General features: G+C 36.1%; 1 protein-coding gene across 1 annotated transcript in view; it reads left to right on the top strand.

Moving 5' to 3' along the window:
* The window catches only part of LOC120196252 (probable ATP synthase 24 kDa subunit, mitochondrial), a 106,779-nt gene extending 81,734 nt beyond the window's left edge, over nt 1-25,045 (top strand). Inside the window, exon 8 of the mRNA XM_039198099.1 lies at nt 24,881-25,045. Coding sequence (XP_039054030.1) covers nt 24,881-24,944 — 64 coding nt within the window. The 3' untranslated portion in view covers nt 24,945-25,045. The remainder of the gene's footprint in view (nt 1-24,880) is intronic.
* Nucleotides 25,046-25,530: the final 485 nt, after the last annotated feature.

A 25,530-nucleotide genomic window follows, 5' to 3' on the forward strand; every position in this document is an offset into this window, starting at 1 on the left:
ATTCTATCATTCTTTGATAAAGAAAGGAGAAAAAACATTTTCAAACAGGACAGTCTCAAATGAGGAAGGTCCTTGAAGCAAGTTGTTGCCTATTTTACCTCTATTGAAGAGAAAGAATAAGTCAGACCAAAATGATGAAGCACTCTTGAAATCAAGTGGTCTGAAAAGCCAGAAAGTTTGGAGAATTGAACTTATGATGCTCTCCTGTGACATTATCAGCAACTTATCAAGAATGATTACCTTGTTCTAAAGGGAGATACTAAAAGCCCATTTCAACTAAACCTTTCCATGGTTCGAGAAGAGTGGGATATGGCAGTACATGTCTTAAAGCAACAGAAGAGATAATCACTATAGCAGTCATTGCAAGGAAATACACCAAAAAAATCTTCTAGTTTATCCTGATGATGTTTATGTCTTTCGGTAAGGTTGTTACACTGGATACCACCGACAACAAGGTCGAATTTGACAAATATACTCATCAATTGCTCCAATTGATGACCATTCAGTTCTTGTACATTTGCTTTCAAAGGTATACTGAGCCGGTAAAGGACAACCTCTGCATCACTGATCCCAAAAAAAGGATAGGACATTGATATCACCGGAGAACATGTCTCTAGCAGCTCCTCATGTATGGTTTTTAGGGAAACCTAGAAGTATTTCTACCTCATCAGGTTCAAGTGGAGTAACTTTATTTCTTGCAACCCATACCAGATTCCATTTTCAGCACTCATCAAGAACATACTTCTGGACACTCTAAGGTGGCTTATCGTCATAAGCTTGAAGAGCCTTACGGATCCTTTCTGTCCATTTGACACTTCCTGTACATGTTTGTAAACAGGTCAACTTTGTTCTTGGATCCTAGGAAGATCCCAATTTTTCTTTTTCAATGGAAAAGCATCATGTATGGTGTGTGGAGGAAGCGGAATAAGAGGAAATATGTTCTTAATTGGCATATTATGAATATAGCCATTTTCCGTGCAACAACACAAAAATACTTCGAATCTACAAATTCTGGCTATACTTCGTCCTTTTCCGAAAATCATAGCCCGAGTTTTGCATTTTCTTGTAATTAGGGTCATTACATAATGGTTTCCTATCTTCTACCAAAAGAAGTGTGTCAGCAGCCCTAACCATTTGAGCAACACATATAAAATCTATCAACTCTACAATTGATGAATCCGAATCACATTTCTCTATGGCTATTGAAGCCTCAGCCTCTGAGTACCCCATTTTCGTCAAGTATAACAGTTTATTCTCCTCATTAGAATCAGAATTCAGGATTTCCTCGGTATCAGAAGAACTATCAATATCTGTGAAATCATCTTGAAAGATCGTTTCATAATCAGATTAGTAGTTATCAGAATCAACTTGTTGCATGGGTGCAGACTTTTCAAGAACCTTCACTGAAAACAAGGTTCACTGTGTCAACCTAGAATGAATTACCAATCGATCTATACAATTCTGTTCGACTAGATCCCTCCAGACTAATAAATGGGCACCTCATTCAGAAGAGGCACATATCTCAGACATTTCTGTCAGAATGATTGATTACTTCTTAAAGTTTGTGACAACATGAAGAGAATTCCTCAAATTACTTGACAACAATGCTATTTTGTAACACCAGAATGAGAGCATTCGAGATAAACAGATTTGGGGCACGGATAGAGCCACGAGTACCCTCAATAGGGCATTAGCAAAATTGAACCTCGTGAGGATCATGATATTCAAGTCAAACAAACATTGAAAGTAAGCCTTACAGTTTAGAATGTCAGGGGCTTCGTGAAGGCCCAATTCAGACAGATCCATGCGGGACATCTTGAAAGCTTATTTCAACCAGGAATAGAATGGTGGGGTATTTTCAAGGCTCATAGTAATATGAATATTTGGGCATTCTTGGAGGCTCGTCTCAACAAGAAATAATGTGAATGCATTTTTACACCTGTATCAACAAATGTTGGGGCATTTTAAAGGTTACTTCAGACAGATCCATGTGTGGCATTTTGAAGGCTCAGATTAACAAGAAGCAAATACTGGGGCATACTGAAAACCCCTCTTAATCAGAATCATGAATGTTGATGTATTTTGAACATTTATATCAGCAAATGCTGGGGCATGCTGAAAGCCCCTTTCAATCAGAATGAAGAATGTTTACGCATTTTGAATTCTTGTATTAGCTAATGTTGGGGCATGTTGAAGGCCTATATCATTTTGAAAAAAGATCATTGACTTGAGCAAATATTTCCAATGAGACAGAAAGGTATGAAGAATAAAAATGGTAAAGCAGTTACAGTCGAGCTGATTATACATGATTGCTTCGTTCATCAGGCAGTTGCATTAGGGTCCTGTTGTTGAACAAATATCTACTCAGCAAGTATGGTTTCAAATACCCAATCTTCTTAACCATATGTCACATGATAGCGTGTTCCTTTTTTGAACTACATCACGATTGCATAGATAAAGATGGTCCCCATGCAGACTATTCGATCTAGGGTTCAGTGCCTCAAGATATTGGCTTTGAACATGGTCTTTTGTGTGTCAGTGATGATTGGAAATATTTTTTTGAGATTCCTGGAAATTAATTTCAACCATACTATTGAGGTTACGAAGCTGTTTTACACATCAATTCTTGTTTGAATTTTATTCTTATTTCCGGTGTTATCATTGCCAACCAGGGTGAACTGAGTTTTTATCTATTTGGTTTATCCTATGCGTGTCATCCTCAACGGCAAGAATTTTATAAACCTCTTTTTGTACATGGATCCTATAGATGAAGTGTTTCTACTTTCTAAAATGCTCATTTCTGAAGAAAACGTGATCGATATCACACTTGCCCTTGCTCGAGATGATATCAAGATCAGTTGGTATCTCCTATTCAACTCGACACTAGCATATATCGTTAATTTGACCAACTTTTTGGTCATACCAACATCTCACTTGTAACCCCACTGAGTTTTATTCTCAAGTGGTCTTGTGACATCATACAAAAGCTTTGAACACTATGCAAAGAGCTTCATTGACTAGAAATTTGTGCAGAAACCACATGAGATGAGGAATGTGTTGTCAAATGTTTTACGAACCAGTTATTATGGTACTAAATCAATGTTTTGATCATATGGTTTACATTTATTGATCCAAGATGAAGTTTGACTTCTTCAACCCCAACGTTAAAAGCGAGATATGATGAAGATTTCTTTCCACATAAGGGAAGCTAGAATTTTAGCAACAAGAAACTAGTGGAGCCAACTATGGTTGAACGAAAAATTGTTGTTATGCATCTCGACATGATATGGTCCAAGTTGCCTTGTTCGAGATCCAATTATAAGTGGAGACATGAAAGGAATTAGGATAAATCCTCCTTATAATGTGTTTCAAGAGTCAAATCAGAACATGCTCTACTCTCCTAATTAATCCCTGCTGAGTCAGGCATATCTATATCTACACTCTTCAAAGATGATAGATTCTCTTTTTAAAGATGATAGATTCTCTTTTCAAAAATGAAAGCTTTATTGGATTTCTACACAAGTCCAGACGAAGAAAGTAGGTTTTATCCAAAACAAAATGGGGCATCAAGGTCATAGTTTTGACTACGGCAAGAGTTCCATACATGAAACATTTCTTCTGAGATTTTAATGCAAGCAAAGAAGATACAAAGATACATGTTGATCAAATGGTTCTTCAGCTTTATTGCATAGGTTGCTACACTGGTATCCAAAGGTAACCCTGGAAATAAATGATCAAGTGAAGGAAGACCAAGTTCACCACTTTGAAGTCAAATGAAGATTGCATCAACATTTATGCATTCATAAGAGCATCATTTACACAATAGACAATGCATTACATCGATACATCTGAGTGCATTCAAACATGAAATTTTACAGATCTTCGTATGAAGAAGAAGATTCATAGATGAAAAAATACCTTACAAGAAGAAGGTAGAATTCAAAACCTCAAATGCAGGATTCACGCAAACATCTAAAGAATAGATGGACGCAATTCACAAGAATGAGCATTATCTTTATTTTGGGGCATGTTACCCAATCAACAAATTATTTCAATGAGAAAAACGCTTTCCAAAGTTTCTCATTTAATCTTTTCTAAAAATGAAATTGTTGAAAAGTAAGAAAATGATTTCCATAGTTTCTTTACTTAGTAAACTATTTCCAACATCTGTAAGCCCTTCAGTGCATGATGTTTTCAAAACCTTCGGGTCATCTGTAAGCCCTTCAGTGCATGATGTTTTCAAAACCTTTGGGTCATCTGTAAGCCCTTCAGTGCATGATATTTTCAAAACCTTCGGGTCATCTGTAAGCCCTTCAGTGCATGATGTTTTCAAAAACCTTCGGGTCATCTGTAAGCCCTTCAATGCTTGATGTTTTCAAAACCTTCAGGTCATCTGTAAGTCCTTCAGTGCTTGATGTTTTCAAAACCTTCGGGTCATCTGTAAGCCCTTCAGTGCTTGATGTTTTCAAAACCATCGGGTCATCTGTAAGTCCTTCAGTACTTGATGTTCTCAAAACCTTCGAGTCATCTGTATGCCCTTCAGTGCTTGATGTTTTCCAAACCTTCATGTCATCTGTAAGCCCTTCAGTGCATGATGTTTTCAAAACATTCGAGTCATCTGTAAGCCCTTCAGTGCATGATGTTTTCAAAAACCTTCGGGTCATCTGTAAGCCCTTCAGTGCATGATGTTTTCAAAAACCTTCGGGTCATCTGTAAGCCCTTCAGTGCTTGATGTTTTCAAAAACCTTCGGGTCATCTGTAAGTCCTTCTGTCGAAACGATTTTTAACTGGGGAAGGCGAGATTCGGAAAAATCGCATCATTTTTAATTATTCTCTTTATGTTTGATTTTTAATTAAAAACAATGTGATTTAGAAAATCTCTCGTTTCGAAAATTTGGAAATTCCTTTACAATAAAAACATATGGTTCGAGGAGTCGCCACCAATCTTTGATTAGGGTGTGATTGGGCACCCAAAAACATTTTCATTTTATAAAAAAATAATTTTAATTAAAACGACAAATTTGCGGTCTACATTACCAAAATTCGAGTTCGGGAGTCGGTTACGTGCGGGGAAGGATTAGCACCCCCACAACGCCCTAAATCGGTACCTCATCAATTAACTAATGTCTTTGCAATGAAATTTACAAGTTCAATTTTAATTTGATTTATGATCCCCAATAAAACAATAACATACATATTTACAACATTCATAAACACCAAAACAGATTAAATTAAAATTACCCAACCATTAGAAAGATACAACCTTTAGAAAAATAAATAATATTCGATTATTTACAAATATCGAGACCAGATCTTAAATAGTTATAACAACCTTTTCTCGATAAATTTAAATAGCCGAACATTTCTTTATCTTCCGTTCCAAAATTTTAAAGTGATAAATCAATTTTTAGGTGTCACTAATGGGATACATTTTTAATTTAAAATCGTTAGAAACGGACCTCTAATAGTTAAGACAGCCCACTTAAAACGAATTTAAATTAAAAGGGTATTACCCTTAATTCAATTATGTCGCCTGGTCGAGATATGCACATGAGATTGACATGCATAAAATTTACAACTAAATATGTGTGTATGAACAACATGCCCGAAATAATGCATACATTTAAAGTAAGCCTAAATTAACCCTACAAACATGCATAAAATATTAAAGGGACTAAAATATAAAAATAATAAACAACAAACTTTTTTCATAAAAATTCATTTCCATCCAATACAGCCAATGGGATCCAATTAAAAGTTTTGCAAGTCACATATCCAATGTACAAACTGCACGAAAATAAACCTAGCATAATTTGGACTAAAATGAAACGCGCTGAAAACAGAAATGCAAAATTAGAAAGCATGAAATACTCTATTTGTTAACTAAAAACGACTAAGCCAAATAAATGTGTGACTACAAAAGAAATAAACCCACAATTACATATAACAGTAAATCGCAACTTAACAAAATTTTACATCCAATGCAAAAATAAATGAAAATTTGAAATAACATCACCTAAGATCAGAAACTTAAAATGCGGAAACAGGGAGCCAAAAACGAGTTCAAAAGTCCTAGAAGAGGACCAAAATGGAATAGGGCAGAAACTAACGTGATCTCATTTAGTTCAATCTTTACAACACCCTTGCTCTCTTCTCTACAATCACTCCGATAACCACTTCTCATGGCTAAAGTAAACTCAACTCTCATCTCTATTTACTCTTTATTTCGATTCGATAACAATAAATAAAAATGGTTGCATGTTGTTGCGTAAAGAAATCCATATCTTTGTTTATTTTGCTCGTTTCAAAACCAAGAGCTCACACATACATCACACTAAAAATGAGTAAGAAAATTACCTTCAACACTTTCTATTATTCTTGGTAAATCAAGGAATGACCTCTACTACACACTATTTTTCCTTTCGGTACAAGAGACCTCCCTTACAAACTCTTTTTTTGTTTTCTTAAATGGACACCGTTTTCTTCGTTTTGCTTCCCCCTGCTGTTCATGAACCTCCTTCCTCGAATGTCCCTGCTGTTCGTGAGCCTCCTTCCTCGAATGTCCCTGCTGTTCGTGAGCCTCCTCTCCAATGTCCAGCCCCTCTCGTTTTATCAATACTTTCTTTACCGAATACTTTGTCTGCATGTTGATTTTCTCTGTGTTTGGTGATATTTGGTTGAGCAAGTATTGACTTTTATGCAATTTTTGGTGACTAATTAATTTTTCCTTGATTCGGTGCATTATTGACTTTGTGCAGAATATGGACACTTAACAAAACATGGGTGGCCAGCAAATATTAGTGGTGGCCAGCAAATATTAGTGGTGGTAGTATAATAGAGTTAGTGCTCCATTAATAGACTGCTAGTGCAGAAACAACATGGTGTGGGCTGGCGTGAGGTACTGTGCGGCCACATGTGCTGGTGAGTTCTTGTCTCCTAGCTGAAACATGTTTTTCCAACGTGTATATGTCTCCATGTTCATAAAAAATCTGTTCCCAACGTGTATATTGTGCAAAGTAAAAACAATTTTTTTTGTTGAAATTCGTAAATCCCGTATTCAGCTTGCACAGTCTTTATCTCTCTGAGCGTATCTCGAGCTATCGATATCGGATTGATGCGTTTCAAAGTGCGTTGTAAAGATAAGAGATAATGGAATAATTGTTAAGAAGACTTAAACATCCAAATATGTTTGGAACATGTTCAAAATTGGCGATACATCTGAATGTCGTGATCTGCCCACTGGACAATTTCCAGCCTGCACTGTCTTCATTAATTTAACCATATCTCGAGCTCCAAATATCGGATTGATGGGGTTCAAAGTACGTTGGAAAGCTAAGAGATAATTTAATAACTGTTACGAAGACATCAGAAACCGAAGATGCTTAGAACATGTTCAAAATTGGCAATTTCCATGGCTGTCGTGCACTGTTTGTAATTTGGGACCTGAATTATGCTTGGCGTACCTTGGCCTGCAAAATGATAACATAAACAACTTTAACATTATTATTAATAATAAAATAATATAATAATAATAATAATAATGATAGTATCCCGGACAAAACGGGTGTCTACAGCTGCCCCTCTTTGTTCATCCTTGTGTTAACAAGGATAGGACAAAGATAAAAAGACAACGCGTTTTTGTCCAAATTCATCTTCGCTTTGAAACTTGATAAGGGATTTGTCCCATTCCTCCTTCAAGGTAAGTGAGACTTGAAAAATCTTCTGCAAACGGGTTCGCTCTCTTTTTCTTCAGGGAGTATAGAACTCGAACAATCTTCTTTTTACGGGTTCGCTCTCTATTTCTTCAGGGAGTAGAACTCGAACGATAATCTTCCTACGAGACTGCCCAATTTTCTTCAGGGACTAGAACTCGAACAATAATCTTCCTACGGGTCTGTCCAATTTTCGTCAGGGACTAGAACTCGAACAATAATCTTCCTACGAGACTGCCCAATTTTCTTCAGGGACTAGAACTCGAACAATAATCTTCCTACGAGACTGTCCAATTTTCTTCAGGGACTAGAACTCGAAAAATAATCTTCCTACGGGTCTGCCAAATTTTCTTCAGGGACTAGAACTCGAACAATAATCTTCCTACGAGACTGCCCAATTTTCTTCAGGGACTAGAACTCGAACAATAATCTTCCTACGGGTCTGCCCAATTTTCTTCAGGGACTAGAACTCGAAAAATAATCTTCCTACGGGTCTGCCCAATTTTCTTCAGGGACTAGAACTCGAACAATAATCTTCCTACGAGACTGCCCAATTTTCTTCAGGGACTAGAACTCGAACAATAATCTTCCTACGGGTCTGCCCAATTTTCTTCAGGGACTAGAACTCGAACAATAATCTCCAACGATCGCATCTGCCCCCTATTTCTTCAGAGAGTATAAGACTCGAACAATCTTCAACAATCGCGTATGCCCCCTATTTATTCAGAGAGTATAAGACTCGAACAATCTTCAATGATCGCGTCTGCCCCCTATTTCTTCAGAGAGTATAAGATCCACAATCTTCATCAATCGCGTCTGCCCCCTATTTCTTCAGAGAGTATAAGACTCGAATAATCTTCAACGATCACGTCTGCCCCCTATTTCTTCAGAGTATAAGACTCGAACAATCTTCTTTTGCTTCACTACTTTTTGTGAAGGCTTTAGTTTGGTTTGTTTCAAAGGTCGAACCTGAAAATCAAACATTATCAATCATTAATGTATGTTTGAAAATATTATACTCGAACATTCTGAGTTCGAGAAAATTTCTGAAAATTCATCTTCATCGCAAAAACTCGTCAGAAAGCCCTTAGATACATGGATCTATTCTGGCTCAATTGTTGTCACCATTCTTTTTAGGAGTTCAAAACTAGTCATCATCATCTTGATGCTTCAATATATTCAATCTTCCACTATCATTGGGAAACATGTAGACATTTAAGTCACCATGCAATGTCATGATCCTATTCATGCCTAAAATGTATGCGATTACGCAATTCAACACATTTTTCCTTCGAAGGAACATCATCTTCTTTGATTCTGATGAACCTCGATTTCGTCTTGGGCACCGACATTTGACCAGTTCACCCCAGTTAACAATCTCAATGTCATATCTCTCGGCTTGACGGGACTTTGACTTCTTTCTTTCTTGAAACCCGCCAGTACCCATGACCATCCTGATGAATGACAATCTCTTTGGGTCATATATTAATGGTTGGAATTTTCTATGAATCCCATGATTTCTGCTTCCCGCAGCCACACAAACATACATGCTAAAACCAACGTTAGCTTCAGAATACCTTCCTTTTCTACATCTTTTGCATAACAATACAAAATGATCTAATGTACCACAAGCTAAGCTATATGTTTTAACTTTTCAAATCAAATGCTTGTAAAGGGAATTGGAAAGGAAAAATCTCTTTATTTATAAATGCAAAGAATTTTTAGCAACTATATGGCAAACTTTAACTGGAAAAAGAACAAAATGATAGGCATATTCAAATATCAATAACACAAATGCTTTTGAACTGGCACGCCGTTAGAATGACCCGAGCATAGCTTCTGTCAAAAGGAATTCCAAAATTGTGATGACACCTAAGAGTGCAAAGCTACTTATGAACCCTAAAATCTCCCATTATTGGATGCCGTAAACCAGTGTTGAATCTCATGTGCATTCAATTTCTCCTGGTTGCTTTTATAGAGACTCGTTAATCTTTAGTCTCAATCCTGATCACCAACTATCATTGTCACTACTCATCATGAGCTCTTTCCACTTCCAAAAATATTCAGAACCTCCACCATGCACGAATTCTGATTTAATCAAGCCGCCCTCTGCGGGTTTTCAACTTGATCTCATTTGGTTTCAAAATGCCCTTTTCGAGTTTGCATCTTGAACCCCCCCCTTTTATTTTTTTGTTTTTTTTTTCTTCTTCTTTTTTTCTTCTTTTTTTTATTTTTTTTTTTCTATTTTTATATTTTTTCCATTTTTTTTTTTTTCATTTTTTATTTTTTATCTTTAAGCAAAACACCTCTAGTTGGTCGGATTTTCACTGGATAAGGTAATTCGGACTCATCCATCTCATCAAGACTAGAGCTCCCCAAAAAAGGCTTTCTTGACAACATAGGATATTTCCCACTGGGCATTCAATTCCCTCGGAAATCTTTTGGAACGAGCAATATCCTCCTGAGCATCAGATCCCCTTCATGGACTTCTCGAGGGAGAACTTTCTTACCATGTCTCGTATCATCCGCTTCTGGTATATCTGACCATGACAAATAGCTTTCAATCTATTTTCTTCAATTAAATTCAGTTGGTCATATCTGGCCTGTACCCCTTCTGCCTCCTTTAGCTTCACCTGACAAGATCCGAAGTGAAGGAAATTCACCTCAATAGGTAGGACAATTTTCATCCCATAACCAAAGAAAACAGTTGCCCAGTTAATGTCTGCACAGAAGTCCGATAGACAAAGAGCAAATGACAACTTCTCGTGCCAATCTTTATAAGTTTCAGTCATCTTCTCAATAAGCCTCTTAATGTTCTCATTTTTTGTCTACTGCCTCAATCATCTCCGGGCGATAAGTAGGGGAATTATGCTCTCTTTTGAATTGCTCATAGACAGACTTCATCATCTTGACGTTTAAATTCTATGCATTGTCAGAAGTAACCTCTGGTAAGCCATATCCACAGATGATTTCTTCTTCAATAACTTACATACCGTTGACTGGGTACACTCCCATAGGAAGCTGCATCTACCCACTTGGTGAGGTAATCAATTGCTACCAGAATAAAGCGATGATCATTTGACGCTTTCGGCCAAAATAACATCCATGCCCACACATAGAAAACGGCCACGGGGCTGTCATCACATGCCAACTAATGAGGAGGGGTGTGCATTCTATCTCCGTAATTCCATTAGCATGGGTGCCATATACTCCTTCATATACTTTAAGAACGGTCTTGGCATCTTCATGTCCACACACTTTAATAGGACTTGATTCAAGTTTTTTCTCGTATAGGGTCTCCTCATTGGGCACATATCCCGCTGTCATTCTTGGTCGCCTACTCGGGATAACTTTGATACCTTATATATTGCAAGATACCCTAGTACCAAGGCCTTCTAGCTTCTTTCTTCTTCTTCAAACTAAAGCAGTGGGGTGAACACTCATAAGCTTTATCTAAATAGGCATCATATTTGCATGCTCGTTCATCTTAAAGGCTGCTGCCAGAGGAGCCAATGCATCTGCCACTTGATTTCTTCTCTGGGGAGGTAATTGAAAGTCACTTCTTCAAATTCTTCAATAAGTTCCAAGACTAATTTACGATATTCCACCAGTTTGGGATCTTTTGTTTCTCATTCTCTTCTGAGTTGGTAGATTACGAAGCTGAATCGCCAGAGCTGAATCGCCATATACCTTGGGCATTTTCACCTTGAGTTCATAGCAGCTCTAAGACCCATGACACAAGCTTCATACTCGGCCATATTGTTTGTACAATCAAAATTGAGCCGACTGGAAAATGATAAGCTCTTCATCTGGTGAGACCAAGATTGCCCCAATTTCATGCCCCAAGGCATTTGAAGCGCCATCAAAGTTCATCTTCCAGTATTTCCTAGTGGATGCAATTGTTTCTTCCATCGAGATAGCCATTAAATCATCTGGGAAATCAAAATTCAACGGTTCATATTGTTCGGAAGCCCTACTTACAATGAATTCTGCTATGGCACTCCCTTTAACCGTTTTCTAGTTTAAATGGATATCAAATTCAGGCAACAGGATTTGCCAACGGGCTAATCTTCCATACAATGCAGGTGCCCCCATTAGTGACAAACGTCGTTTTCTTCATATCTTCAAAGTGCATTTTAATTTGATTGTAGCTAGGGAGACCACCCACAAATGAGAATAAAGAATTTCCAGCGGTATCATCCATTAAAGTGTCTTTATGTGGCAAAGGAAAATTATCCTTTGACTCGCTCTGCTAAGATCTGTCGTTGATACACATTCGAACTTTCTCATCCCTCCTTGGCACTGGGACAATATTCGCCACCCACTCAGGATATTTGGCCACATTAGGCATTATCGGCAATTTATAGACAACCAGTCTTGTATCCAGACCTGCATATCTTCGTATGACCAAGCAAATACATCTTTAAATTCTTGAAGCAACTCCAAGCTATGTCTTCCTTCTAGCAGACAGGGTGGTACCAATCTTTACTCTTTCTTTCCTCATTTGTACCCAGATTCAAGATCTCTGTAAGCTCTTCGTGAGGCAGAATTTGTTATCTTCCTGTTCCACCATCTTTAGTAATTCCAAAGGTAGTTCACATCCCTCATTGTCATCACAACCTTTGACTTCCCCTTGACATATGGGCATCTCGAAATCAATCTCCGGGTCAGAATCATTAGCATTTGTATCATTGATATCTGAGTTCCTGAAAGAATACCGGAAGAGAATAACATACATATATATATGGGAGAATCTTTTCCCATAAGTAAGTAGAAGAAAATATATACATTATACAACCAAAAATGAAATGCATGGGAGAATGTTTGCCATTTTGGACCAATGGAATGCATCCTTTATTAAAAGCAAGTAAAAACACAGCTTAACCCTTTACATCAGATCACCTATTGCCCCAGGGTATGGGACAATAGAAAAAAAGTTATAGCGCGCTCCCTCTGCAAAAAATTATAAACTACAGGCAGCTTCTTCACAGTCCGATTGTTCAATACAAAACTCATCCTTTTCCTTCAGCGATTGCGTTAATTCCAGTTCCTGCATGGTTGGCAATGGATTTGGGATATACTTGGTTGTCCACTGTCAACCAAAATTGATAACATTCCTCCTTCTCAAAGCTTGGACCCTTTTGAATGCAGTGCAATTTTCAATAGAATGTCCGGGATTCCCACCATGGTAATCACACTTAACATTAGCATCGTACCATTTTGGATAAGGAGGGTTATGGGTACCACATGATAAGGAGAGATAGATGTCGATCGTATAAATCACGAAATAACTCCTTATAAGTATGAATTGGATCAAATTGAGGCCTCCCTCTCCTCGGGTCCCTTGCCCCTTGTCTATTGTCATTTTGAGGTGGTGCTATGTTCCCTGAGATTGTGACATTGTGATGTTATTGGAATCGTACTGGCTCGTTGGTGACTTCATTTTCCTTTCCCTCTTTAGCGGCTTGTGCTGGACTCTCCTCCTCGAGCTTCCCGCTTTAATTGCCATTTCGATCATTTCTCCTGTCGTAACTACATCAGAAAAACTTCGGGAAGGATTACCGATAAGGTGAGAGAGAAAAGGAGCCTTCAAAGTACTAATGAAAAGCATATTCATTTCCTCCTCTTCTAATGGTGGGTGCACTTGCACTGCTACCTCCCTCATCTCTGAGCATTGTCTGAAACTTTCACTGTGCTTCTTCTTCATTCCTTGCAACACCAATCTGTTAGGCCTGACATCTTTCACATGTTCATACTGGTCGAGAAAGGATTTAGCAAGGTTTTTCCATGACATAATATCAGCTCTTTTAGTTGGTTATACCATCGTAAAGCTGAGCCTGTCAAGCTTTCTTGGAAACAGTGGATCAAAAGCGATCGTCCCCTATGTACCCAGTCATTTTTCTGAACATTGTAATATGGGCAAAGGGCATCTAGTACCGTCGAATTTCTCGAATTCGGGAGTTTTGAATTTTGGAGGCAGGACCAAATCAGGAACTAAACTAAACTCTTTAGCGTCCAGTCGATACATACTGGTGCCCCTTCATAATCTGGACTTCACTTGCTAATTGTTCGAATTGTTCCCGAAATTGTTTGTTTCATTCTTTTGGCCTCTTCATCAAGGTCCGGGACTTGGTGACATGGACTTTCTTCAGGGTGCGAACTAGGTTCCGGTTGAAGATTCACAGCAACGCCAACGGGATTGATGTGCACTTTGGTAGGGACAGACATTCCTTGGACATTTTGAGACTGTACTGGGTAAACCCTGGAGGATAAAGTGGTTTCTCCAGTTTTTGCTCAGGGGCCTTTTCATGTTCTGGGTTTCTCCCTTCCGACAAACTTGTCAACTTAGACAGCATATCTTCTTGAGCCTTAAGCATGTCCTCTTGCATTTCCTTAGATCATCTTGCAACTGCAGTTGAATTTTTTCAATTTTGAGCAATCCTATCTTCCATGGCTCTCCCTTGTATTATAGTGATGCTTGGACTTTCCCAATATTTCTCTGCCACAGTTCCTTCACGAGTTACTCTCATGTTTTTCATGATGCATGTAAAAATGCTTAAATTAAAGCAATGCGAATGCAAATGTGGATGCCAAATGCAAATGCAAAAGTGTTAATCCCAACAGTGACCACTATAGAACACCTTTATTAGACAACAAGATTTCTTTACACCATGTAATCAAAATACAATTGTGATTCTTCATTTACTTGAACCGTACTCTTCATAGAATCTAGCATTGCATCTCCAAAATGGTCGGCGTATTTATCACATTTGATGAATCGGTTGTCCTTGGATTTAATCTTGGGATCTACATCTCCACTTTCAATGGAAAGTGCTCTTCACGTCTTTGTGAAGGGTCTTCTCGTCTTTGGCATTACTGCATCTATGGAACATCTTCAGGATGTCTTTCTTTGTGGATCGGTCTTCAATCAGGTTCAAATTTCTTCATTCATCAGATATCCTTCTTCATAAATCATCTGAACGCCTCCGGATCTTCGATTTTGATTACATGGTTAAGAATTTCTTGCCTCATTAGACCAGCCTCTTATTAGTCAATCACTTGCGAATTAACACCTTTGGATGACATGAATATGCAAATGCAATAAATTAAAAATAAAATAGACATAAAACCAAAATGGGTTAGTACACATAATATAAACAACAAAATAATGAGTATCGTAACAAATAAACCTACCCTCACATGCGACTACCCAATCATGCTTAGTAAATCCTACCCGACATGATATCTACCTCCATGCTTTTGTTATTTGCAAATAATCCTAACCGCATGATATCTAATTCGCATGCTTGTTCGAGAAAATAAACCTAACCGCATGATTTCTAGTTCGCATGCATTTATTCACAAAAACGAAAATAAATGACCCAAAACGCTTTTCCTTGTGTACACTCCTCACGGGATTCTTAAGGTTCGGGTTAGGCTCGACCTAAGTTCAGGCTCTATGTTACTATATGCTGGGTTCGGTTCTAAGTAATAGGTTCTCGAATTGTCCTTGTCGGTGCCCCTTGGGCTGTCGAACCCTCAATCCTGGCCCATCAGGCTTAAGGACCGAGTTCAATTTCGAGGGAACACACCTATGTCCATGCGGAGGTGAATACCATCACGAGGACCATAAGGCGTGAGCTCCAGAAGCGATCCACTATCCCATGCGGAGGTGAAAACCACACGAGGAGTCTCACTCCTACTTAATAGGACAGAGCGGGGTTTTAGCTCATGTTATGCAAATGCAACTGTGCAGTGTGTAAGAAAAAGCGAAAATAAACAACATTACAAAACACTCAAATCAATCCTCTTTAAACACATAATTAATCTGAAACAAATAGCAAACAAATCAGTACAACTATTTATTGCTAATCAAATTCCGAACAAACAACATTAAAATCAAACAGGGGATCAAAAACCAAATTAGAACGAATTATAAACTTTCAATTGCAAAGACAATTAATTACTCGACTATCGGCCTGACTCTCTAAAAAAAGTCCCCAGCGGAGTCGCCAAGCTGTCGAAACGATTTTTAACTGGGGGAGGCGAGATTCGAAAAAATCGCATCATTTTTAATTATTCTCTTTATGTTGATTTTTAATTAAAACAATGTGATTTTAGAAATCTCTCGTTTCGAAAATTGGAAATTCCTTTACAATAAAAACATATGGTTCGGGAGTCGCCACCAATCTTTGATTAGGGTGTGATTGGGCACCCAAAAACATTGTCATTTTATAAAAAAATAATTTTAATTAAAACGACAAATTTGCGGTTTACATTACCAAAATTCGAGTTCGGGAGTCGGTTACGTGCGGGGAAGGATTAGCACCCCCACAACGCCCTAAATCGGCACCTTATCGATTAACTAATGTCTTTGCAATGAAATTTACAAGTTCAATTTTAATTTGATTTATGATCCCCAATAAAACAATAACATACATATTTACAACATTCATAAACACCAAAACAGATTAAATTAAAATTACCCAACCATTAGAAAGATACAACCTTTAGAAAAATAAAGAATATTCGATTATTTACAAATATCGAGACCAGATCTTAATAGTTATAACAACCTTTCTCGATAAATTTAAATAGCCGAACATTTCTTTATCTTCCGTTCCAAAATTTTAAAGTGATAAATCAATTTTTAGGTGTCACTAATGGGATACATTTTTAATTTAAAATCGTTAGAAACGAACCTCTAATAGTTAAGACAGCCCACTTAAAACGAATTTAAATTAAAAGGGTATTACCCTTAATTCAATTATGTCGCATGGTCGAGATATGCACATGAGACTGACATGCATAAAATTTACAACTAAATATGTGTGTATGAACATGCCCGAAATAATGCACATTTAAAGTAAGCCTAAATTAACCCTACAAACATGCATAAAATATTAAAGGGACTAAAATAAAAATAATAAAAACAAAACTTTTTTCATAAAATTCATTTCCATCCAATACAGCCAATGGGATCCATTAAAAGTTTTGCAAGTCACATATCCAATGTACAACTGCACGAAAATAACCTAGCATAATTTGGACTAAAATGAAACGCGCTGAAAACAGAAATGCAAAATTAGAAAGCATGAAATACTCTATTTGTTAACTAAAAACGACTAAGCCAAATAAATGTGTGACTACAAAAGAAATAAACCCACAATTACATATAGCAGTAAATCGCAACTTAACAAAATTTTACATCCAATGCAAAAATAAATGAAAATTTGAAATAACATCACCTAAGATCAGAAACTTAAAATGCTGAAACAGGGAGCCAAAAACGAGTTCAAAAGTCCTAGAAGAGGACTAAAATGGAATAGGGCAGAAACTAACGTGATCTCATTTAGTTCAATCTTTACAACACCCTTGCTCTCTTCTCTACAATCACTCCGATAACCTTCTCATGGCTAAAGTAAACTCAACTCTCATCTATATTTACTTTTATTTCGATTCGATAACAATAAATAAAAATGGTTGCATGTGTTTGCGTAAAGAAATCCATATCTTTGTTTATTTTGCTCGTTTCAAAACCAAGAGCTCACACATACATCACACTAAAATGAGTAAGAAAATTACCTTCAACACTTTCTATTATTCTTGGTAAATCAAGGAATGACCTCTACTACACACTTTTTCCTTTCGGTACAAGAGACCTCCCTTACAAACTCTTTTTTTTTGTTTTCTTAAATGGACACCGTTTTCTTCGTTTTGCTTCCCCCTGCTGTTCATGAACCTCCTTCCTCGAATGTCCTGCTGTTCGTGAGCCTCCTTCCTCAAATGTCCCTGTGTTCGTGAGCCTCCTCCCAATGTCCAGCCCCTCTCGTTTTATCAATACTTTCTTACCGAATACTTTGTCTGCATGTTGATTTTCTCTGTGTTTGGTGATATTTGGTTGAGCAAGTATTGACTTTTATGCAATTTTTGGTGACTAATTAATTTTTCCTTGATTCGGTGCATTATTGACTTTGTGTAGAATATGGACACTTAACAAAACATGGGTGGCCAGCAAATATTAGTGGTGGCCAGCAATATTAGTGGTGGCGGTATAATAGAGTTAGTGCTCTCCATTAATAGACTGCTAGTGCAGAACCATGGTGTGGGCGGCGTGAGGTACTGTGCGGCCACATGTGCTGGGAGTGCTTGTCTCCTAGCTGAAACATGTTTTTCCAACGTGTATGTCTCCATGTTCATAAAAAATCTGTTCCCAACGTGTATATTGTGCAAAGTAAAAACAATTTTTTTGTTGAAATTCGTAAATCCCGTATTCAGCTTGCACAGTCTTTATCTCTCTGAGCGTATCTCGAGCTATCGATATCGGATTGATGCGATTCAAAGTGCGTTGGAAAGCTAAGAGATAATGGAATAATTATTAAGAAGACTTCAACATCCAAATATGTTTGGAACATGTTCAAAATTGGCGATACATCTGAATGTCGTGATCTGCCCACTGGACAATTTCCAGCCTGCACTGTCTTCATTAATTTAACCATATCTCGAGTTCCAAATATCGGATTGATGCGGTTCAAAGTACGTTGGAAAGCTAAGAGATAATTGAATAACTGTTACGAAGACATCAGAAACCGAAGATGCTTAGAACATGTTCAAAATTGGCAATTTCCATGGCTGTCGTGCACTGTTTGTAATTTGGAACCTGAATTGTGCTTGGCGTACCTTGGCCTGCAAATGATAACATAAACAACTTTAATATTATTATTAATAATAAAATATAATAATAATAATAATAATAATAATAGTATCCCGGACAAAACGGGTGTCTACACCTTCATTGCTTGATGTTTTCAAAACCTTCGGGTAATATGTAAGTCTTTCAGTGCATGATGTTTTCAAAACCTTCGGGTCATCTGTAAGCCCTTCAATGCATGATGTTTTCAAAACCTTTGGGTAATATGTAAGTCCTTCAGTGCATGATGTTTTCAAAGCCTTCGGGTCATCTGTAAGACCTTCAGTGCATTATGTTTTTAAACATTTCCATCCCACCAAATGAAAAATTATTGTTTTTTCGTCTTTGCTCTATTCTTGTTAACACAAAAAATGAGCAAAGAGGGGCAACTGTAAATACTAATTTTTCATTTTACTTAAATTATTTAAATTATTATTTTTAAAATTATTATTATTATTATTATATATATTATTAATATTATTAAATTAAATATTACAAAACCCTAAACCCATTTACAATGCACGTTTACTGCTGGCCCAGACTAAAAGGAAACCCTAAATATTTGGCGTTTCAGCTAGGGTTTCTAAACCCTAGCACTTCAGCCGCCACTGCTTCCAGAAGCTTCTGCCAGGTGCCTCCTCCAGCTGCTGCCGACGCCTCCCAAGCCAGATGGTCCAACCAGCCGATGTCGATGATACAGCGCCACGCCATGTCCCGTAGAAGCCTCCAGAAGAGCCCGTCACCGCCCCGTGTCAAAGCCCTATGGTGAGTCACCACCATAGTCCGGTGACTCACCTAGGGTCGCTCTTTTTGACCGGTCCGAGACAAGAATCGTGGTGGCCTATAAAGCCACCACCTCACCTGCAAAAGAAAAGAAGGGAGAGGACCACAAAAACAGGGCAAGAACGGAGAGAACAAACACGGTGAGAAAGACGAGGACAGCAAGCAAAGATAGAGGGAAAAGAAGAGACCAACAACCAGCAAACCAAGAAACGAAAAATAAACTAGAGAAGGGGAAGAGACTTACCAACATCGACGAAGCCTCCACTCGCCACCATACGCCTCTAAAGCACTCGAAAATCAGAGGTATAAACTGTAGATTTGCTCCGATTAGGAGCTTTTTAAAGAAAATAGAGGCCGTATTCGGCCTTAGGAGGTCGAGATATGTAATCTAGGATAATTTGGGAATTTTCAGCCACCGGTGGTGGTGGCCGGCGGTGGAGCTCGTGGCTGCCGGCGGCTTCCAGAATTCCTTCAGACGAGGGAAATATAGAGAGAGATGAGAGAATTCTCTCACAAGAGAGAGAATCAGAAAGAAAGAAAAAGAGAGAAATGGCCTTTGAAGGCCGGATTTATGGTATTTATGAGGGGCCTAGGCGTAATTTCACTAACGGCCAAACCACACGCGCAGCCATCCTCGTTTGTAACCTTTTCAATTTAGTCACCATAATTGTTTTTCTGGACATTTTAATTTTGTCTTCCAATTTTATTCTATTATATTTTAGTCATTACCATTATATTTATATTTAAGGTAAAATAACCTATTTAGCCCATATTAATTTTAATAATTTTATTTTTATCCCGTATAATTAAATAGGTTAAATTAAACTATTAATACCTAGTAGTTTATAATACTTCGAATTAGGCCCCTTAATTTTATTAATTAAACATTTTAATCCCAAATAAATAGTTAAGGTTAAATTATGAGGTTAGGACAGATTTCTTCAATATTTTGAATTAGTATATTTAATTTTAATATTTTATATTCTGTAATTTTAATTTTGATCATTATTTCATTATCATTTATCTAATTTATTTTTAATTATTATTCTATTTATCATTATTTTTAATTATATAATATATTTTATTAATATTTATTTATTTTTAATATCAAAGAAAAGGGCAGTCTTAATATAATTGGATGTCCTATTTTGGTATTTTAAATAATTAAATATTATGAAAATCATAATCTAGTTTTATTTAAATTATTTTTAGGAAAAATTATTACATATTCAATATTTATTTATTAATATAGAAGAAAAGAGCTGTCTTAAAGTAACTAGAAGTCATTTTCTAATATTCTTAAATAAATAAATGTTATATTTACAAAACTCTATATATATATATTTTTAATATTATTCCTTAGAATTATCCGATTAAAATACGAAATAACAAGATCATAAATTAAATACATTTGAATATTTAAATTTCTAATAATAAAGACAATTTATAATTAATAAGTAACAATTTTGGGCGTTGTGGGGGTGCTAATCCTTCCCCAAACGTAATCGACCACAAACCCTTTTTTATTATTAAAAAGAAAGAATTTTTGTTTAAAACGCAGATCAGTTTATCTTTTAACTTATGTTTTCTTAAAAACTCTTTTAAAAGATAATTTTTAGGTATTCGACCTACCTAATCCAAAAAGGTCGATGGCGACTCCCAAAACATTTTTTTAAAATTAAAATCATTTACTTATTCATTTTAATTCATTTTTATTTTTCCCGCCAAGTAAAAATTTCGTGCCCGGGCGAAAAACGGTTACGACAACATCATTTGCACAATAGACAATGCATTACATTGATATATTTGATTGCATTCAAATATGAAGTTTGACAGATCTTCGTATGAAAAAAGAAGATTCATGATGAAAAATACCTTACAAGAAGAAGGTAGAATTCAAAACCTCAATTTTCAAAATCACACAAACATCTGAAGAAGAGATTGACGCAATCCACAAAAATGAGCATTATCTTGAGATTGGGGCATGTTACTCAATCAACATATTATTTTGAAAAATAATGGGAAAACGCTTTCCAAAGTTTCTCCTTTAATCTTTTTTGAAAATAAAATTGTTAAATAGTAAGAAAACGATTTTCAAAGTTTCTTACTTAGTAAACTATTTCTCACATCTGTAAGCCCTTCAGTGCATGATTTTTTCAAAACCTTCGGGTCATCTGTAAGCCCTTCATTGCATGATGTTTTCAAAACCTTCGGGTCATCTGTAAGCCCTTCAGTGCATGATGTTTTCAAAACCTTCAGGTCATCTGTAAGCCATTCAGTGCATGATGTTTTCAAAAAAACCTTCGGGTCATCTGTAAGCCCTTCAGTGCAGGATGTTTTCAAAAAAGCCTTTAGGTCATCCGTAAGACCTTCAGTGAAGGATGTTTTCAAAAAGCCTTCGGGTCATCTGTAAGCCTTTTAGTGCATGATGTTTTCAAAAAAACCTTTGGGTTATCTGTAAGCCCTTCAGTTCATGATGTTTTCAAAAAAACCTTCGGGTCATCTGTAAGACCTTCAGTTCAGGATGTTTTCAAAAAAGCCTTCGAGTCATCTGTAAGACCTTCAGTGCAGGATGTTTTCAAAAAAGCCTTCAGGTCATCTGCAAGACCTTCAATGCAGGATGTTTTCAAAAAGCCTTCGGGTCATCTGTAAGACCTTCAGTGCAGAATGTTTTCAAAACCTTCGGGTCATCTGTAAGACCTTCAGTGCAGGATGTTTTCAAAACCTTCGGGTCATCTGTAAGACCTTCAGTGCAGGATGTTTTCAAAACCTTCGGGTCATCCATAAGACCTCCAGTGCAGGATGTTTTCAAATGATATTTTAAGAAACTGATTTTCAAAGGTTTCTTGATCTTAAATCCTTCGGATCATCTGTAAGCCTTCCGAGCAAGATGATAAGTCATCCGGGCCAAATGAAAAAATTATTGTCTTTTTCGTCTTTGCTCTATTCTTGTTAACACAAGAATGAGCAAAGAGGGGCAGCTGCAGACACTAATTTTTTCATTTTATTTTTAAAATTATTATTATTATTATAAATATTATTATTAATATTAATTTTAATATTAATATTAAATAATAACTACAAATATTATTACAGGCCCAGTTACAAGATCTGGAGGCCCGTTTATAAAATTGACCCAAATACAGCAGACCTGACCCGGTCCAGAACCTGGAGGCCCAGATCCAGACCCGACCCAAGACTCGATCCAGATGCTTTTAAGGTTTCCACATCTCCAACCGCCAGCTCTTCACAGCCGTTGGATCTCTCCAAATCCAACGGTCCAGATCTCTTCCAACAGAAACCCTAGGGTTGGTGAACCCTAGGGTGATTTCGCCGCCGCCTCTATGATCCAACTGCTCCACCGCCTCGCCTTCAACCACTCCGCCGTCATGTTCCCCAGTTATCTTCTGCCACGCCACCAAATTCTTTAGAAGACTCAAGAAGAGTCGCACACATCGTAATCCGATGACTCACCAAGGACCCTCCTGTGATAGATCCACCGAGGAGAACCTCAACGAGCCCTATAAAAGGACTCGATTTACCTACAAATAAGAGGGAATGAACGGGAATGAAGCAACTACCAACGACCAACAAAAAAATACGAAACAAAAACAAAAAATAACCAAAAGAAAAGAGAGAAGAACTTACCATTGTTGGATAGGTCAAACGTCGCCGGAGAACCGAAACGTCGAGCGAAATAATCCTAGATCTATGACGTTTGGTAAGGTTTTAAACCAAAACAACCTTAGATCTAAGTTTAGAAAAATAGGGGCTTTAATCTATGGTATTTTGGTGAACTCCGACCACTGTGGATGGTGGCCGACGGCGGCTGTCGGTGGTGGTTCACGGCAGTCGGCCGTTGACTGTCGTCCCTCCGGTGGAGGATTTTAGAGAGATGCGAGAGAGAGTTTGAACTTCTCTCTCCTAGAGAGAGAAGTAAAAAAGAAAAAAAATGAAGAAGATTGCAATAAAGGTCGGTTTTAGGTGTTTTTAAATCCCTCCCCAAACGACGTCGTTTTAGGAGGGGCTTTGGTAATTTACTGCTTGAAAAATAATGCTCGTAGTCCCTCTCGTTTTGTTACTTTCATTATGGTCACTAAAATTTAGTTTCGATATATTTTAGTTTTGTTTTCAAATTTTATTTTTTATTTTAATCCTTATCAGTTTATAATATTTAAGGTAAATATATTATTTAGTCTCTTATATTTTAGTAATTTTATTTTAACCTGGTATTAATATTTATAGTTAATTACACTATTAATACCTATATTATATATATTTAAATTATTTCTATTAAATTATTTTATTTAACTTATAATTTTAATTTTCTTATTTTTTCATTATTTATTATTTATTTTATTATTACCCCTTTAATTTCATATTTTTAATTTATTACTTTAATAACTTTATTTCAATATTTTAATTTAGTATTTTTTAACCCTATAATTTTAATGTTTATTTTAATCCCTTATAATTAATTATGAGTTCAATTAATAATTTTAGTTATTTAAGTCGTTTATTAAGTGATATTAGTTTTCATATAATTAGATTATTAAATATTAATAGTAAAACCTTGTAAATTATATGAACTCATTTAGTTTTATATAATAAATAGACCTATTTTAATATTATGTTTTGTCATATATAGAAATTGATAAACTATTTTTTGCCTTTGTTATCACATTAATCATGAACTGAAATAGGTTAATTAGGCTTAAATGGTCGACATAGTTAGTATAGTTTTGAAATTAATATAGAGCTGATATGATTAGTCACCTAACATAAAAAAAACATTAATAATTAAAAGTTGTCTTAACTTTGTCCCCCACGCACATGTTTTGTCTTTTTTATTTATTATTATTTTATTTATATTATTATTTTTATTATATTATTACTTTTATTTTTCTTGAAATATGTGTTTTTTTCTTAACATTTTAAGTAATCATAATATCTTATTTAATTAATTTAATCAATTTTTTAATTTAATTAAAGATAATATTATTTATTTTTGAATATTAAAGAAAATGTTGTCTTAAAATAACTAGCTGTCTTATTATGTATTTTATAATAATAATAAATATATGTTTATATATATATATATATATATATTACTTCATATTTTATTTAATATTTTTTTTAGGAAAAATTATCATATTCTTATTAATATTTATTTATTTTTCAATATCAAAGAAATGAGATGCCTTAAAGTAATTTTTCCTTAGAATTATTCGATTGAATCTGGAATAATAGGATCGTAAATTAAATTCATATTTGAATTCTTAGATTTTTCACTAATAGAGACAATTATAATCGAAGGTACCAATTTTGGGTTGTGGGGGTGTAATCATTCCCCAAACGTAACGACCACGAATTCCTTTTATTATTATACGCAGAGATCTTTTAAATGATGTATTCTTAAAAACTCTTTTAAAAATGATTTTAGGTATTCGACATACCTAACCCAAAAGGTTCGATGGCGACTCTAAAACATTTCATTAAAAATCATTTATTTATTCACTCGTTTTTCTGCCAAGAAACATTTCGTGCCCGGGCAAAAACCGGTACCATTTATGAAATGTTTCAATGCTTCCCTTTTTAGAAACATTTCGTGAAACATTTCGTGCCCGGGCAAAAACCGGTACCATTTATGAAATGTTTCAATGCTTCCCTTTTTATAATAACTTTCAATCTTCAGGGAGGAATTCAAGGATGAGACATTGCCTGATATAAAGTCATTGGACATCCGGAACTTCATATGATAAATCAAATTTGCCTTTGGAGGTCAACTTACCAGGTGAGCAAGGACAAGTGTTTCAGAAGTGGAGAATCCATTTGTCAATTTTGCTATAATAACAATAAAAAGCAGCTGGTCATTTGAAAGTGCAAAGCTATCTCATCTTAATGAGTTAAAAGATATATTTTGTATCATCCTACAAGGAGGGAAGACTCGGTAGTGGAAATCTTTTTTTCATGCACATGCTATTGTCTGTTTCTTTGAGCTGATATTATGGATGAAATTTTGTGCTATGTTTTTGCCACTTCTGTGAATCACTGTAAGCGAACAGATATTGGTGTAGAAAAATTTTGTTTACTATCATCCGAATGCCGCCACCTTCCTTGTTGCAGCCATGCCCTCTAAATTAAATCAGCCACCCCGATCAGGTACTTCAAAGTCAATCAAAGTGTCGAATACACTGAAAGTTAGGAGCATCACCATATTAACCGAGATAATCTGATTTTAGGGCTGGCCTCATGTCAAAGCTTTATGTTCCATGTTATGGAAATGATGGCCTAGATTTCTACATAAATTTAGTCTTGATCCTATGACAGTGGATGGTCATAATC

This window comes from Hibiscus syriacus, unplaced genomic scaffold (genome assembly GCF_006381635.1).
Source record: "Hibiscus syriacus cultivar Baekdansim isolate YM2019G1 unplaced genomic scaffold, ASM638163v2 tig00004630_pilon, whole genome shotgun sequence".
Lineage (NCBI taxonomy): Eukaryota > Viridiplantae > Streptophyta > Magnoliopsida > Malvales > Malvaceae > Hibiscus > Hibiscus syriacus.